Source organism: Microtus pennsylvanicus, chromosome 6 (genome assembly GCF_037038515.1).
Source record: "Microtus pennsylvanicus isolate mMicPen1 chromosome 6, mMicPen1.hap1, whole genome shotgun sequence".
Taxonomy (NCBI): domain Eukaryota; kingdom Metazoa; phylum Chordata; class Mammalia; order Rodentia; family Cricetidae; genus Microtus; species Microtus pennsylvanicus.
Window position 1 is genome coordinate 26,133,497 of NC_134584.1, and position 18,552 is coordinate 26,152,048.

At 41.4% G+C, this 18,552-nt stretch overlaps 1 protein-coding gene across 2 annotated transcripts in view; it reads right to left on the reverse strand.

The window, feature by feature from the left end:
* Adamts12 (ADAM metallopeptidase with thrombospondin type 1 motif 12) overlaps positions 1–18,552 on the reverse strand; it is a 231,404-nt gene that overhangs the window by 33,292 nt on the left and 179,560 nt on the right. For both annotated transcript variants that reach the window (XM_075975878.1, XM_075975877.1), the window contains exons 17-18: positions 16,368–16,494; positions 11,094–11,304 (exon numbers count right to left, since the gene is read on the reverse strand). In XM_075975878.1, the coding sequence (XP_075831993.1) occupies positions 11,094–11,304; positions 16,368–16,494 (338 nt within the window). The remainder of the gene's footprint in view (positions 1–11,093; positions 11,305–16,367; positions 16,495–18,552) is intronic.

Here is an 18,552-nt window from a genome sequence, read left to right on the forward strand (position 1 = left end):
GGTTGGTGAAGATTTTTCCCATCCTGTAGGCTGTCATTTTGTCTTTTGACTGTGTTATTTGCTTTACAGAAGCTTCCCAGTTTCAGGAAGTCCCATTTAGAAATTGTTTCTCTCAGTGTCTATGCCACTGGGTTATATTTAGGAAGTGATCTCCTGTGCCAATGCGTTCAAGTGTACTTCCCTCTTTCTCTTCTATGAGGTTCAGTGTGGTCAGTTTTATGTTGAGGTCTTCAATCCATTTGGATTTAAGTTTTGTACATGGTGATAGATATAGGTCTATTTTCATTCTTCTACATGTTGATATCCAGTTATGCCCACACCATTTGTTAAATATGCTTTTTTTCCATTTGCTTTTTATTGCTTCTTTGTCAAAAATCAGGTGTTTGAAGATTTGTGGATTAATATCTGGGTCTTCGATTTGGTTGGTCCTCCTGTCTGTTTTTATGCCAATACCAGGCTGTTTTCAGTACTGTAGCTTTGTAGTAGAGTTTGAAGTCAGGAATTGTGATACCTCCAGAAGTTCCTTTATTGTACAGGACTGTTTTGGCTATCCTGGGATTTTTGCTTTTCCATAAGAAGTTGAGTACCGTTCTTTCGAGGTCTGTGAAGAATTTTGCTGGGATAAAGTTTTGTCTAAATTGTTGATTTCAGCTCTCAATTTGATTATTTCCTGCCATCTAGTTCTCCTTGATGAGTTTGCTTCTTTTTGTTCTAAAGTTCTCAAATGTTCTGTTAATTAACTAGTGTGAGATTTTTCCAGCTTCTTTATGTAGGCATTTAGGGCTATGAACTTTCCTCTTAACACTGTTTTCATTGTGTCCCATAAATTTAGGTATGTTGTATGGTTGTTTTCATTGAATTTTAGGAAGTCTTTAATTTCTTTCTTTATTTCTCCTTGACCTATTGGTGACTCAGGTGAGCACTGATTAATTTCCATGTGTTTGTGGGCTTTCTGTAATTAGTATTGCTGTTGACTTCTAGTTTTAAACCAGGTGATCTGATAAGATACATGGGGCTATTCCAATTTTTTTTTTGTATCCGTTGAGGTTTGCTTTGCTACCTAGTATGTGGTCAATTTTTGAGAAGGTTCCATGAGGTGCTGAGAAAAAGGTATATTCTTTTATGTTTGGATGGAATATTCTATAGATGTCTGTTAAGTCCATTTGAATAATAACATCTGTTAGTTCCTTTATTTCTATGTTAAATTTCTGTCTGACTGACCTGTCCAGTGGTGAGAGTGGGATGTTGAAGTCTCCCACTATTAGTGTGTGGGATTTAATATGTGATTTAAAGCTTCAACAGCTGAAACCTTACATATGAGGGTGTCCTTGTATCCAGGGCATAGATGTTCAGTATTGAGATTTCCTCTTGGTGGATTTTTCCTGTGACACGTGTGAAATGTCCTTATTTGTCTCTTTTGATTGATTTTAGTTTGAAGGCTATTTTGTTAGATATTAAAATAGCTATGCCCGCTTGTTTCTTAGGTCCACTTGATTGGATTTTTTTCCCCAAGCCTTCACCCTGAGGTGATGTCTGTCTTTGAGGTTGAGGTGTGTTTCTTGTATGTAGCAGAAAAATGAACTATATTTTCTTATCCATCTGTTAGTCTTTTTATAGGTGAGTTGAGTCCATTTATATTAAGAGATATTAAAGACCAGTGATTGCTAGTTCCTGTTATTTTAGTTTTTGCTGTTGGTGATGTTATTGTGTATGTTTTCCCCTTCTTTGGGATTTGCTTCTGTGAGATCATCTATTATCCATGTTGTTGTGGATATTGCTAAATTCCATGGGTTGGAGTTTTCCTTTTAGTACTTTGTGTATGGCTGAATTTGGGACTAGGTATTGGTTGAATCTGGTTCTGCCATGAAATATCTTGTGTTGTTCATCTATGGTGATTGTAAATTAGGCTGGGTATAGTAGTCTGGGCTGGCATCTGTGGTCTCTTAATGTCTGCATAATTCTTTACCAGGACTTCTGGCTATTATTGTTTCCATTGAGAAATCAAGTGTAATTCTGAGAGATCTTCCTTTATATGTTACTTGGCATTTTCCTTTGTAGTTCTTAATGCTCTTTCTAAATTCTTTATGTTTAGCATTTTGATTATTATTTGGCAAGTGGACTTTTTTTTTTGGTCCAGTCTATTTGGTTTTCTGTAAGATTCTGTGTCTTCATATGCATATTTTTCTTTAGGTTGGAAAAGTTTTCTTCTATGATTTTGTTGAATATATTTTCTGTGCTTTTAAGTTGGACTTCTTTTCATTCTTCTATTTTTTATTATTCTTGGATTTGGTCTTTTCATGGTGTCCCATATTTCCTGGATATTTTGTGTTAAGCTTTTTTTTTGGATTTAACATTTTCTTTGACCAATGAGTCTATTTTCTCTATTATATCTTCAATGCTTGAGCTTCTCTCTTCCATCTCTTTTATTCTTGTGTTTTTGCCTGCATTTATGGTTCCCATATTTTGTTTCTAGAATTCCCTTGGTTTGTCTTTTCTTTATTGTCTCTATTTTAGTTTTCAAGCCTTGAATCATTTCTTTCACCTGTTTGATTGCCTTCTTCTTGGTTTTCTTTAAGGGATTTGTTGATTTATACTAATTTTTTGTTTGTCTTTTCCTCCATTTCTTTTTTTTTCTTTTTTCTTTTTGGTTTTTCGAGACAGGGTTTCTCTGTGGTTTTGGAGCCTCTCCTGAAACTAGCTCTTGTAGACCAGGCTGGTCTCGAACTCACAGAGATCCACCTGCCTCTGCTTCCCGAGTGCTGGGATTAAAGGCGTGCGCCACCACCGCCCGGCTTCCTCCATTTCTTTGAGAGAATTTTTCATTTCCTCCTTAAGGGTCTCAAACATTCCCCTAAAGTTATTTTTTAGTTCACTTACTTCTGCTTCATCTGTGTTGAGGTGTTCAAGTCTTTCTGTTTTAGAGCCACTAGTTTCTGTGGGTGTTGTGTTGCTCTTTGTGGTATTGAGTGTGTTCTTACCTTGTCTACCCATCTATTCCTCTGATTGATGTAGTTGCGGCCATTTCTCTGGTAATCACTCTTCCAGGTGCCAGTGGATCCAAGGTTCAGATGATTGTTCCTCATGTTGGTGTCAGGGCCATGGTTCCAGTCACTCTGGAGGTCCCTTGGTGCTCCTGGAGGTCACTCTGTACTCCCAGAAGTTGTTTGGGCCTGTTCCCATGGAGGATGCTTGCTCGGGCCAGCTTCTGTAAATGTCGCTGGCTCAGGCCTGGTCCTGCCAAGGCAGTTTGCTTAGGTCTGCTCCCATGGAAGTTGCTGGCCCGGACCTGCTTCAGAGGAGATTGCTGGCTTGGTCCTGGTCCTGTGGCGGCTGCTGAATCGGGCCTGCTGTGTTGGAGGTTGCTGCTTGGAACTGTTCCCATGGCTGTCTCCATCTGTGGCCTATTCCCACAGAGGTCACTGGCCTGGGTCTGGTCCCACAGAGGTCACTGGCTTGGGCCTGCTCTGCTGGAGGTTTGTGGTAAACATTTTAAAAGCTAGAATTTTGATTCCAGATTTTTGATTATGCTTGAAAAGCCAGATGATCATCACCCATTGGTTTCATTCCCAGTGAGCTCAAAAATCCAGTCATGGAAACCCAGGCTTGTGATGAACACATGTGTTCTCTGGCATACCCACATGTACCTTCCTTACCCAGGAGATACCTACTCTTCCAAGTGCCCTGCAGTGGCCTTCCTCAGCCAGCCTTAGCACAGGGCATGTTGTAGCCAACAGGATGCTATCTACAAAGTACACTGAGTCCAAACAGGGAGTTGTCTTTTCTCTCAGCCGCCAGAACAAACAGTGCCTCTTTGTATTCAGCCTGGAGCTCCTTCTAACAGTGTTTATCTCCTCAGGAGATGTCAAGCCCTTCAGATGAGATAAATGCAACTGCGTGGTACATACTTAAACTGCATCTCAATTGGTACTTTCAGAATTCTCACAACAAATCTCAGCTATGATTATCATATGCTCCGACCTTATAATTTTGAACCCTGTACCAGGCAAGTAGCTTGCTGTTCATTCTATTTGTGTCCTCTCTGGGAGTTATCCTGCCCTTCCGAGTTACCACTCCTGGATTAAAGCCTTGAGAAAGCCTGTGAGAAAGAGGTCTGCTGCTAAGCTGACCAACTCCACCCACCCGAGGTACACAGGGGCCAGGGGAGCTCAGTGGTGGCACAGAGGTCTGGCACTGAGAGAGTCCCATTCAAAGACACAGCAGGAACTTATCAGAGGCTGTGTGCCAAAGGGGCTTAGTGAGAAACAGCTAATATTTTGTACATAAAACATTTCTCCATGTCTTATGAAGTTATAAGTGAATGAGTGGGCTGCATACCAAAATTATGTTTGAACATAAACTAAAACATTACATGTAATGATTTAACATGTGTTCCTTCTCCTGTCTACAAGTAGACACATCAGAGTGTAATTGGCTTCTATCTCAGAATGTGATCTAATTTAGAGACAGTTTTTAAAAAAATTGAAATAAACTTAAAATGAGGTTTTTAAAGAGTGGGTGCTAACCCTGTATAATCAGTGTTCTGATACAAGGGGAAATTTTCAACAGAGGAACATCTTGTAGGAAGACTACCGTGAGAAGGTAAAGGTAGGATGTTCTGGTTCATTTACAAGTCAAGGGAGCTCAAAGATTTCTAGGAAACTTACATTTTTCCTTTTGATTTTACAATTATTTGGTGAGACAAAGTCATTTCATTCTGAGAGACTCAGATCTCATAATCATTATGTATCTTGTGAATTCCAGCAAAGTGAGAAAGATGACTCTCAAATTGTTTCCAAACAGAATATGTTTCTTATGAATTCGAGGAACTGCCATATTGCTTCATTTCACAGACTCCTGAATGTGTGGCACTGCTCAAAGTGGAATCAGCTGTAGCTGCCTGCATTCACAGACTGCCTCATCACTTGGCAGCGGGGTGACTTGAACATGTTGGTAAGCATCTCTATGCTGCAGTTTCTTCACCTGAAAAATGAGGCTGTTTTGTTACTAACATACATATGGTTGACTTCCAATATTCTTTTGAGTTTTTGAAAGTAACACATTTATTTGTTTTTAAATCTCAAGCACTTGTGTGGAGTTTTGAAACACTGGAAGGGGTTATGTAAGCATGTTTATAATGCTTTATGAATTAAGGTGGATCTGAACTAAGGGATGAAGTAGTTTAAGATGACCATAGGTCAGTTCCTTTGGGGGCTCTGGATACCCCTGATGGACAAAGGTAGGAAAACTAGTGTCACCCAGAAAGCCAGCCTTGTCTTGTCAGACAGTGGCACCTCCTTTAGTGGCACACACTATTTTTTAGCTAATATAGTATTTACATGATTTATTTTATTCAATCCTTACAATAATAGAAATGAAGAAAAGAGTTAATATTATGTCAAGATCACACAATTAGAGATTGCTAGGGTAGAAAAAAAAACTAGAAAATCACCATCCTATGAAGTCTTTCTAACAGGAGAATAAATATACTGGGTTATAGTTATTGAAACTGAGGCCTATGAAGTGAAAGAATTACCTAAGATCATACTGTGACTTTATGCAATACAGAGTCTGAGTGGTTCTTTGGGGGTCTTTTCTGCTTCCTTTCTTGTTTGAGATTCATAAAGACAGATACATTTATTAATTATATGATGTTTCAAGGGGTTTGTTTCCTATCTATCCATCCATCTACCCATCCACTCATTCATACACTCATCTTTCCATCCATCCATCCATCCATCCATCCATCCATCCATCCATCCATCCATCTACCTAGCCACCTATCCATCCACCCATTCATACACCCATCTGCCCATCCATCCATCCATCCATCCATCTATATAAAATGATGCCACAACTTTCCACAGAATCTATGAATGAACCATTCTCTGTATCTTGGATCCAAGACTAAAATCCTGTCAAAAGATGAGTGTGGTGAAGTACACCTTATTCCCAGATACTCAAGAAGGTGGTATAAGAAGATCAAAAATCAGCATCTAGCTTGGGTAACCTAGCAAGAATTAATTTTCAAATGCATTTAAAAGTTTTGGAGATGTTTGCTTAGCAGGAGAGGCCTTGCTTCACAGTGAAACAGACAGAAACCCACATCTAACTTTGGCGATTATTTGCCATAGGGATGCCTCTTGCAGAAGACATGTGCCTCATCTATCCCCTAGAAAGAATGTGGCACCTACTATGTTGTTTTAAGTGCATAATGCTTGGGACTACACTGAAAACCACAAAACAGTAACCATGTGGGTTTCATTCATGCTTAGATCGTGGTCTCTGTTTCTAGTTATGACCATAATTTTTATTTCACCACCACAATGTGTAGAGTCTTTTACTGTAAATAACTGAAAATTTTTCTGAAGAGAGACTCTTTAGACATACACCTACATGTGGCTTAAAGAAATGCCATTTTTGCTGTGTGTACATCTATATTAAATGAAATGAATAGCAGTGACAGCCATCCATCAACCCATATTAAAACCAGGCTGAATAAACAGGAGGGAACTGCTCACTTAGGCAGAGTGTACATAAATCACATAGGAAAGTGGTTTAAAAGTGAACCTAGTATTGACCAAAATAAATCTTTACTCTTCTACCACTCAGAGATTGCCTTCACATTAGAGATGGATGTGACTTTCAACTTATCATTTGTTGAACTCTTGTGTAAGAAACAACTTATATTTTGAGTTTTCAAGTTGCAAAATGAAAGTTAATGAACTTCTATCAACTGTTAGAGTTATTTTAAGGGTTAAACAAGATAGCCCGCATAGTCAGGGAAAGCATTTGGCAAATGACAGGTGGCATTATGGGTGTGTCCATTCCTCGGCCTTGTGCAAAATGCCTAGCCAGTGTTTTCCTCTGTAGCATTTTTGTTAGGACCTGTGCTAGCAAGAACTTGGAAATACAAATCCATCTATGCTCAGAGAAAGCATAAAAACCTTAACTGTTGCTATGTTATGGGTAGTGAGAACATGGCAGAGAAAATGAGAATAAACCTGACACACGGTAGAGCCAAGATTTAAAGCAAGGGAGCCTTGACCTAGCAACCACAAACCTATTACTAGCCTGACTGCCTCTCACATGGCAAGCCACTGTGAGCAAAAAATGGGAGTTACAGAAGCTTAGTTAATTTCTCTCTCTCTCTCTCTCTCTCTCTCTCTCTCTCTCTCTCTCTCTCTCTCTCTTACAATAAATAGAATTGCCAGTTTTTGAGCTAAAAAAAAAACTGGGCTGAGAAAAAGCAGGACAAGGTTCTTGGCGAAGGTTGAGATTAAGGTGGTTGTTGAGAGAATGAATTTAGGTTGGGGAGGAGTGGGAAACAGTGGCTGGAGAGAACAGGAAACAAGGGTTTCTTAGGGTGAACAGAGAGGAGAAGCCCCCTCCAGACCACTCACTGTTTCTCAGAGTTGATAGTATTGGCCTGTCAGGGCAGAACCTACTTTCCCTTTATAATAGGAGGAACCTTGCTTGGGTATCTCACGGATTTTGCACTGAGGACCATTCAACAGAAAACTAGGGGTTCTCAGTTCTGGGATCTTTTGGCCAAGTCATCTCATACTTCAGCAAATCCACAGGTCAGTGCAGACCAAGGTAAATCTAGAGCACTTCTCGGTTTCACACAATGTAGGCAGCAAGGTGAAGTTCTAAGGACAGTGCTGTGTGCCAAGAAATACAATTATCATCACTTTTATGGGGGATGGAAACGAATTTTATCAAAATATACTCTGTATAAAATATTCTTAATGGATATATTGCTATGCTCTAGATCAGTGCATCACTCAGCCCTCATCGGGGAAGCGTCTTCTTACAGTAGATAATAATTAACACAGAGACCCACAGCTGGGCAGTGTGTGGAGTGAGAGCACTTAGCCCTAAATGGAATATATTTATCAAATCCTTCCTCTAAAAGTTCAAGGATATACGGCAAAAAGGAGGTAGCAATTGCCAGAGGTGGTGGAGAGCTCCAACAAGCCAGGGTCTTCTAGGCATAATGGGACTGATAACTGTATGAACTGCCAGAGACTGGCAGCACACACAAGATCTGCCTAGGTTCAAATCAGCAAAAATCTCAGAACTGAGAAGGGGAAGCAGACACAAGACCCACACTTACTCAAGAAGTTGTGCGCAATTGATCCCTGCTGGGAAAGGGAAATCAGTTCTCCCCAGTGGGGCATCTGGGTATATCAACCACACTCTAGGCAAGGCTTTACACCCAGGAGTAGTTGGTTAACCCAAAGCACACTCCACATTTTTCTGTGTGCGCTGTTTGATTTTTTTTTTTTGCCTTACTGGGTTTTTGTTGGTTTGTTTTGATCTTTGCTTTTGTTTTATGATTATTTGGGGGAGAGGAAGAGAGCAAGAACATGAGTTGGGTAGGTAGGGAGGTGGGGAGGATCTGGGAGTTGGGGGAGGGGAAATATGATCAAAATATATGGTTCTGTTTGTTGTGTTCTATTCTGGTTTGTTTTTATTTTACTTTATTTTTAGGTGCCTGTTTGTCTTTTAAGGAGAAAGGGTATAGATCTGGGGGGGGGGAGGGGACAAGGATGTGGGGGGAATTGAGGAAGAGGAAACTGTGAACAGAGTATATGGTATGGAAAAAGATTCTATTTCTAATGAGCAAGAAAGTTAGATGAGCTATGTAAGTAAACTTCTAATAAAAATATATACACATAAAATTGCACAAAGGTATCTTGGCATAGTTAGAATGTGAAAGACTTATTTTTTCTCTATCTCAACAAAGCTCATTGAGGGTTGTTATCCAGACAACCAAAGGAGGAAAGAAAACCTACCCAATGAATCTGCGGATGCTGATTTACCTACAGGCACTTTGCCTACATCTTCTAATGAAGGTGCCAGCTTGACTCCTGCTCAGCGCTGCAAGAGGAAGCTGGAAACTGGAATCCACATGCACTGTCAATCAGCTACACAATGACCTGTTTTGGGAACCACAGACACTAGCGCTTGTCATCTCATGCCAACTCCTTTGGTCTCTTGCTCTCCAGCTAAGTCAGGTTATTATGTGCTACACACATGGGCGCAGGAAGGTCTCCTCAGCCAAATCTGTAATTACAGTCTTTTGAGAAAGCCCTGGGATTCTGGCAATTAGCAAATTCTACATGACAAGAATTATTAAGTGTTTTGGATGCAGCCAACACATTTTTTTGGTAAACAAATTTAATGGGTCCATCACAATACCCCATTCAAGCCTTATTTGACAACACTGTAATTTATAACAGTCTAGGTTGGTGGTGAACAGGTCAGGCCAAACACATGCTACAATTCCTCCTTCCCAAGAATAGAAGGGGGGATATTCTGACTTGCAGATGAACCCGTGCACAAATCCATAACACGTCTGCATTAACTGCTAGACATATCATTACATGCACCCTCCATGCCCGTTCTCAACTGCCCACCTCCCCTCTACTGCCCCAACTTTCCTTTGTCTCCCATTTGATAGGGAGTTTTCACACTCTAAGGACCATGAATTCTGGCTCTTTACTTTAGCCCACATACCTACTAGAACACCTTGCACAGAACTAGAAGTTAAATGATCCCAATTATGATTGTAAGTTAAGGAAACTGTCTTGGAAGATTATCAAAGATGTTCTGTTCACACAAGTACTCTGCTTTCAAATAAGCATCTTCAGAAATGGTAATTTTATTGATGCAAAATCGAGACTCCTTCTTTAGATAATGTTTTCAGAGCATCTTTATAAACTACACAAGAAATATTTATTCATAATAAAACACATTTTAAACACAAATGCTTTATCTCAGTTTAGTCCATTGCTTATTTAATCATCAGTGTCCATTCTAGTTATCTTTCTTTTTTCTTTTCTTTTCTTTTTTGTTTTTTTGAGACAGAGTTTTCCTGTGTAGTAGTCCTAGCTGTTCTGGAACTAGCTCTTGTAGACCAGGCTGGCCTCGAACTCACAGGGATTCACCTGCCTCTGCCTCCCAAGTGCTGGGATTAAAGGTGTGTCCACCATGCCCAGCCTAGTTATTTTTCTATAATGTCTCCTGTGCCAAATATTTTCCACTTCCCAAGATAAATCCTCTAGAAAACTTCTGAAAAATTCTGACCATTATTATAGGAAGTTTTCAGCATCTTGAGAATTTGCACAGGGGCCCTTGGGCTGTCAAGGCGCTTGCTACCAAACCTAATGACCTGAGTTTGATCCCTGGAACCTACATGATGGAAAAATAGAACGGATGCTGCTCACAGTTGCTCCATGTCCTGCACAAGCGTGTCATGGCACGTGTGCACACACGTACAATAAATAAGTGCAGAAAGGTTTGCTTAAAGCACATACAGTGAGATCAGTATTGTTCTTAAAATTCTGGTGTGTTCATTTCTAAAGGTTATTGGTGGTCTGGCTGTTTCTTAGGTCATAAGAGAAATGCATGCAGGAAAACAGAAATAAGGCCTTAGAGACACCTGGTGTCGCCAAAGAAAGAATAACTTGCCTCTCCCCAGTCACCTCGGTGCACAGCAAGGCCTTAGGGACCCAGATTCCACAGTGACACATAACCTTTAAGCCCTTTGATTTCTAATTATACCCACAGAATTAGATGAATTAATTTGTGGAAAATGCAATGCTAATTTGAGTTTAGGATCTGCTAACAGATACTCCAAATGCATGCTGAGTAGATGGATGCTGTGAACAGTTTCTGAGTCAAGTGCATTTCCCATTTTGCTGCCAGAGTAACCCTCCTTTGGGTTTAGTTAACTACAGCACTAAACTGCCAACTGCTTTTACAGACTGGCTTTGGGGGCTGTAGTATGTGTGTGTGGCTTTGGTTTGTTACAATAACCTAGCAACAGGTCAGTGGATATCGCAATAAGACTCCATTAGCTGCCATGAGCCTGTATCAGTGAGATTCACCTAATCCCTGGTAGATAGCTGTCCACTCAGTGAGGGAGGCTATGCTCTTGTAAGGCTGGAAACAGGAAATGTGGTAAGCAAGTCAGATGTAATGGATACTATACAGTAGGCAATTTTATGCCAAGTCAATGTGAAGGAATGAGTAAGAGGCTGATGAAGCAGGGATAACACCACCGTCCCTTCAGCCTCGGAGCTTACCTCACTCCAGTTGCCCACCGTCCAGTCTGATGGACACAGAATGTCTCTGTTGCAGGAAACCAGGGCCTTGGGCTTCAGCAGGTGCTTGCAGTCTGTTGCTGGGAGAGCCTGCTCATCAGAGCCCATGGTCTGGATACACAGCACTGGTCTCTTTTTCTCCCCATAGGGCCCACATGTTGTCGAGCAGGCTTCCCACTCCCCTGCCCACCACCTGCAGGCAGACATGGACATGGAAGGAGATCACCAAAAGTAGATGTTCATTCGTTCAACCACTGGGAGAGAAACTAGGCAGACATATGTTACAAAGCTGGGAGATTCCTGGAGATGATGCGGGCTCTGTGGGTGTTTTCTGCAGACAGGGTCACTGTGACTTGTTCAATTATAAACCCCAAAGCCCTGCAGAGATCCTGGAATGGGAAATTATATTTGAGTTGGTTGGAAGATGGCTCAGTATTTCAGAGCACTTGCTGCTCCTTCCGAGAAGCTGGGTTCAATTGTCAGCACCCATATGCTAATTCACAATTATCTGTAACTTTGGTTCCAGATGACCTAATGCCATATTCTAACCTCCAAGGACACAAGGCACAGGAGTGCTGTATATACATCCTAGCGTGCAAATCATTTATGCATATAAGATTTAAATTTTACTTTAAAAGAATGCTGTCTTTTAATGGGAATACATGCTTGTATTTTAAGTCAAGGAAATTGAGGTCCAAGGTTCTGCTGTGCAGCTTCGACCAACTTTAAGCTTGACTTTGTCATCTGTTTAGCGAGGTTACTATAGCAACCTCATCAGTACGATGGATTGAATGAAATACCACTTCATGCAGAGTGAAGAGCACAGAACCCCCCACTCCCTACAGTCACTGGTGATGCATTGGTATTTTGACTGTAGACATGGAGTTATCATATCCAATCTTTCTCTAGGTCTCGTGGCTCTGAGTTGAATGCCACTGCGAGACAGATGTGAGTGCACCCCATTTATGACTTAGGTGATGTGGAATCTAACCATTGCCTTCACGTTGCCCCTGATCTCCTGTAAGCTGCTTCTTCACAGTCTCACGCACTTGACAAAGGAGAGAAATAACTTAAATCAGATCATTTCTTCCATCTCAGCAGTTCCTATGAAGCTGAGAGGTCAGGTAAATCAATGTTTTGGGTTCTCTGAGGACAAGTTAATGGGGAAGTTCTTTGTTTATGAGTGATTAATTGAAAGTTCCAGAACGGAACCAATGGCTACAATGAAGTACTGTGGAAAACAGCAGGGGTCCCTACTAGAACCCTCTCTCTTCTTCCACCTCCATCATGATGCAAACCTTCTTCAACACAGAAAAGAGAACTAGTCTCTTCTCCTGGTGGAGCTGGGGTCCACCATTGGCCTGTGGACACACAATTCTTCTATATAAGGTCCCATGCAGCAATTAAAGGAGACGCTTCTATCTTTCACAGGAAAACAGCACATTATGGGAAGCCCTGCAAACTTGACCTGGAGGAGGCCTTCTGGCCTTAAGATGGTATTCAGTTTTGGTAATCGTGAAGATGATGAAGTTCTGTTCTGTTACTTTTATTTACCGCTCTTAATTTTTGTATGGGTATTGGTTTTCATACATTTTTATCTCAAGTTAAGATTTGGAGAAGAAAGCTCTTTCTCGATTCTATTAGTTTCTTCACTTAGCATGTAATTAAGATCACCCATTTATTCTTTGGGCTTTAGTTCTGGTTGCCTCGTATGAATAAAGAGCTAATATTTGACAGTGTGATGTGAAAGCAAATTAATGCCCACTGTATTAATCTAATTACTTTGCCCTACCTCTGACATTACCAAGGGAGGCAAGGCAGTTTGCTGAATATATAAAATGTCATTCTGGAAAGGCCCTAATCTGAGCTGATGGAAAGCCTAATTTATCTAATTACTTGCTACAGGGCTTTCAGTTGTATTATAACAGAGCGATAATGGCCCATTGTGTATTCCCTTTCTGGAGCATCCTCCATAGTCCTCAAGGAGTGACCGTGGGCTGGTGCTGTGATTAAAATCTGTTGCCTAAAGCTCACAAGTTAGAAACTAAGTCTCCAGTGCACCAGCGTTGGGAGGTCAGGCCTAACGGGAGTGTTTGGGTCATGCGGACAGAGTGCTCATGCATGGATGAACGCTACTACACACTGTGCCTGTGGGAGGAGGCTTGCTCTCCCTCACTGTTCTACTGTGTGGGGTCCATGTCCTCTCTCTTATCCTCTCAGCTGATGTGGGAAGCTACAACAAGTGCTGATGCCTTGATCCTGAATTTCAGTTTCTAAAATAACTAGAAGTATTATTCTGTTCTTTATAAGTTGCCAGGTCTGTGGTATTCTGTGGCAGCAGGGCAGGCGAGACTAAGGTATCTCGTCAGCTTGAAATGAGGACTGTCTACATTTTGGTTTTCCTGCCAAGGTCTTCCAGGCTCAAGCTTTTCCCCAGCTCTTAATCCCCCAATGTTGGTTAGTTCTTGTTAGCATGACATAAACTATAGTCACCTGGGAGAGGGACCTCCATCATATTGCCCTGTGGGCAAGTGTGGAGGGAATTTTCTCTATTAACAATTGCTGTTGGAGGGTCTCAAATACAGTGTTACCCATCCTCGGGCAAGGGGTCCCAAGCCATATAATAAAGCAGGATGATCAAGTAAGCCATGGTGGGGAATCCAGTAAGAATCCCTCCCCCATGGTCTCTGCTTCAGTTCCTGCCTTCAGTTTCCTGCCTTGGCTTCTTGAATGATGCGCCATGATATGAAAGTGTAAAATGAAATAAATCCTTTCTTCTCAGTGGCACTGACAAGGACAAGACTCTGCTTGACTCAACGCTGGGTACTGCCTTGTGCCCTCCATTTTTAACAGGGAAGTCTGTAAAGTCCGTTTAAGAAAGTCCACTCAAATTAGCAATTATTGTTGATATTTGATTGGGTTCTTGGGCCTCCATGGTCCCCCAGGTGATATCTGTTCATCCTGACATCTCTTGAGAAAGACTACTGCCAGATCAGCTTAGCCCCAGAACTTTTTACTCCTACTTTTTTCTGTTAGTATCTCCCAATCCATTGACCTCACCCTGATACTCAGATACAGACTCCCACTTGTCAATATTATGTTTGGTGCTGAGACAAATATCTTCTCCTCGGTAAATTCCTATTGCCGTGGTCCCCATGCTTGTCATGTTGTTGAATAAATAAAGGGTATGTTACTTTATTTTAACAAGTATCATTGAATGATTTTTTTAAATAACAACTGGTCAATGAGAAGCATCATGTGTAGTGTTCTTTAATAACAAAATGTTAGTTGATCCCTTACCTTTATGATGCAAAAATTCTAAGGACTGGGTCTATATCACAAATTATTACTGTGTCAACATTTGGGGAGCATTAGGAAAGTGTTACTATCCCTATCTGAATCACTTGTAAGGAGGACCAGGAAACCAAGGCCTTGTAATAAACACCCAGTGAATTATCTCATCAGGACTGGAAACGGCTGGTGTTCTCAATGCCGAATAAATGGATATAAATTCTCATCTGTAAATTTTGCCTGAAATAATGGACTCTGTTGTTTTTCTATGAGTTACAAATAATGTAGAAGTTTATGTCAAAGTGTGTGTGAGAGAGACAGAGAAAGATAGAGATAGACAAAGCCACAGACAGACACAGAGAGACTGTGTATGACTTAAAGAGTCCTTAGTTTTCCTGGAATACTTATCTATGGTTTGGAAGGGGTCCCACTTTGATGGGGAAACCTCCGAGCCCCTCTCTTACCTGTAGCTTATTTATGTAATTATTTATTCAACCTATTTCCAGTGCTCGCTAGGGTAGCTCTCACTGCTATGAGCCAGGTTACCTCACCAACTCTCAGACAACTGAGATCAGAACTTCCAGGAAATTACCTATAACCACGCAGGCGAAAATCCTGAACAACAGAGTAATCCAGCCCGAAAACTCAAAAGTGCTGATGGAGGGATGAAAGTCCCATGCTGCTCTTTCATGCAGCAAAACCGCACAGCTGCCAGAGTTGAATGAGTAGCTGTGATGTTTATTGAATACTAAGGATAGGCATGGTCATAGCCGTAACCTTGCAGAACTTTGATTTGCCAACAAAACAGAGTCAAGAGAAGTCAACTGCGGGGGAGGAACACAAATGACCTCTCCCTGCAGTCAGATCTTCCAAAGAATTGCTTTCTTGGCAGTTCTGGTCTTGAATCATTGGCTGCATCATATTTATTCTAAGGTTTGGATAATTTGACACTTTTATCAGATCTTAAAACGTCTGTCTTGGACACTCCTTGGAGGAAGATCAACAAATGCTGAATTTGGATTTAAAGCCTGAGACCTTGATGAAGAAAAACTGTCTCAAGAAAAAGAGTGAAACCATTTCGGAGGGAGAAAGGGCAGTTCTGGGTAATGTATGTGAGCTTCTCAAACATCATGGCAATCAGATGACCAAGGAAGATGCACGAGAACTGCACGTCCCGAGAAAATCTGAACTTGGAGGGCGCATTTTCTCTGGCTGGGATTGCACAGTAGCTGTCTGGCACCCGGCAACCGTGTGAGTACATCATCCCTGCCCCTCTAACTGCCATAGCTGCATGACTGTCTGTGTGGGAGGAAGCTATGCAGCTGGACCATTTCTAACTTTTGCTGTGGATTGAAAGTTCCATCTGTAAACTCAGCTTTAGAAGCACAGCAGGAGAAAAGAATATCCTTTACTGTATTCTGGCACGCTTCTCTCAAACCCAAGGGATGATGAAATACTAGTCCATGATAAAGCCTCAGGGATAGGAGGGGATTTGTGGACGGTAGCTAGGAGAACAAGGCCTGGGCAAAGCGCTTGACCACAGCCCCAGCCCAGACAACAGCCTGTTTGCTAAGTCCCCTCTTTGGGGAAGCCTGAAGAGTGGACATAGTCAGTTCAGTGTACCAGTATGAGAATGTTCTAGATTCAATGGGGACATGCCCTTGGGAAACCAAGCCCGGTAGTTAATCAACTTCTGGATGAATGCTGTGTACATTATCTTCAACAGTTTGAGATTAAGTCTTAGCAAAGAAAAACATACAATGCATCAACTTTGTAAGAAGAATTGCTCGCTGGAAAGAAAACATTTCCACAGCTTGCCACAGGCTGACAGCACAGCCACAAAACCGTTCACAGCTTTGCTTTAGCAACACAGCCCACAATTACCATGGAGCGCGGGAGCCCTGTTAAGTCAGCTGTCTGGGCAGGGGACTCACAGAGGCTCAGCTGCCTGGTATCAAGGGTTACCTGGGTGGACAATCCTTCTCATAGCACTTCTTCTGTCTGCTACTGGGCTGTGTTTCTGGGTTACAGAAGGTGGCTTTCACTATCCCATGGCCCTTCTTAACACAGTGGGCAGTCTGGCGGCGGATACCTGGGGAAAGAAGCACACATCTTGAATTCTGAATCCATGCTAATGTTACTGTACAAAAAGCCAATGTCCTTGAAGAGGCCCTAGAGAGAGAATGGCATTGATACTTCCAGCCAAAGTTGAACTTCCAGATGGTTCCAGCTTTCAGATATTTGAGCTGGCTTCTACCGAATCACTGCAATCACTTGAGTCTTCCTAGTGGAGAGGCCAAACAGATTATAAATTTTCCAACCTTTGTGTGCCTTGTACAAATGTCTGTCTCACCAATCTGTTAATGTGATGAGGTACTGGCGCTTACTACATTAAATGGAGAATGGTTTCTCATATTGAAGAGACAACTATACAGGCTGAATGAGCGCCAGCTCTCTTCCCTTCTCCAGTCAAGACCAATTCAGCTTAGATTCCTGAGTTTACAGAGCACGGGCTCTGTTGATTTCTTTCATCTGTCTGTCTTACACTCTTGTCCTTTCTTCCTTCCACACCTGCTCTGTTCTTCTGAGGTCCCTGCGCTGAACTGGTGGAAATAGTCCTACGGATGACTGTCATTTCCATTGGAGGTCTAGAAATTGGGGTGCTATCTTTTGTCTAACTGCTCCTCCTAATTCTTATAATCTAGGGATAGTAGCCTTGCTTCCCTCCCCTTCCAAGTGTTCATGGGCATCATTTACCTTCTTTGATTTCTCTAAACCCCATCGAGACCTGTGAACGTAGCCACGGTAGTGAGCTCCAGTGTGACAACTGTTTCCTGCTGGGGTCTCTGAGTGACATGATCTCCTCTCCAATAATGAACTTGGCAGTTTAGAGAAAACTAAACCCTCAGACTGTTACTCTTCAGTGATATGCTTATCAGTCTGGAATCCAACTTTGGAACAGTGGCGGCTCTCTTTAACATGGGGATTGTAACAGCTCTAGTGGAGAGGTTAGAATCGGGTCATGCTTTTAAGAGTGATTACTATTATGTAACATTGTAAATTCAGAGAGCATGAGCTTAGACTGTAGCTAAATGACCATGATTTTTTCTATGAAAATAAAATCCACGGCTTGTCGTTTGTTCTTTTTTTTTTTAAACTGGACACGGCCCCCAAAGAAATTTTACTAAGTAAGGATGCCAATTAACCTGTGCGATGCCATAGCGCTACGTTATTTCTAATCTGAAGACATTTACTTGAAACTTCTAAGGTGGAAATCAGCCCCATGTGATGGTTCGCCAGGCTGGGGCTTTTATAGCTAATCCCAACAGCTTGAGCCTGATTTCTGAGCCCAGAACAAGTAATGAGGGAACTGACTCTTGTCAGGTGTTCTCTGACCACCAATTACCCACACTGGCATCTGTGTGCCTGCACATACACACACACACACACACACACACACACACACACACACACACACACACACACACACTGCTGTTTCCAGAAGACTGCAAATCCCTTCACAAATACTAATCATACTGGATATTAGTGGTATAATGCCAGTTAAGTGCCTTGACTTTAAACCTGTAACCCACGTTTTACAACTTGTTCCCTTGGAAGGAAATGTGCCCCAAAAGCAGGAAATGTCAAGTTACTCATGAACAAAAAGGCGGCACAATTTGTTACAGTCTCAACGTAACATTGGGATTTTTAAAATAGAGTCTGTGATTCAGTTAGTTTATTCACAATGTTTTTTTTTATCCAAAATTCAGTCTAGGATGACTGAGATAAAATAACTGAACTTTGCAACTGAACAACTTAGCTTTGCAAACAAGAGTAAAGCAATCCCAAAGTGTCATAACTTAAAAGATCAAAGAGGCTTCAGGCAGTGACTCAGAACATCATCTGAGCAGACTCGAAGTTGTACCAACTCAGCCTTTGAAGTACTAAATATGATCTCTTTCTTCACACCAACTCGTGATGATAATATCAGTACAAGATAAAGTTCACATTGTCACATAAATTATAATCCTAGTACTATATAAAATGATGTTAATGAGGTGAAATTCTAACAATTTTGAGAATCAATAGATTTATCACTAAAAAGTACTTCATAAATATCAGCACACAGAAATAATACTAACTCCAAATG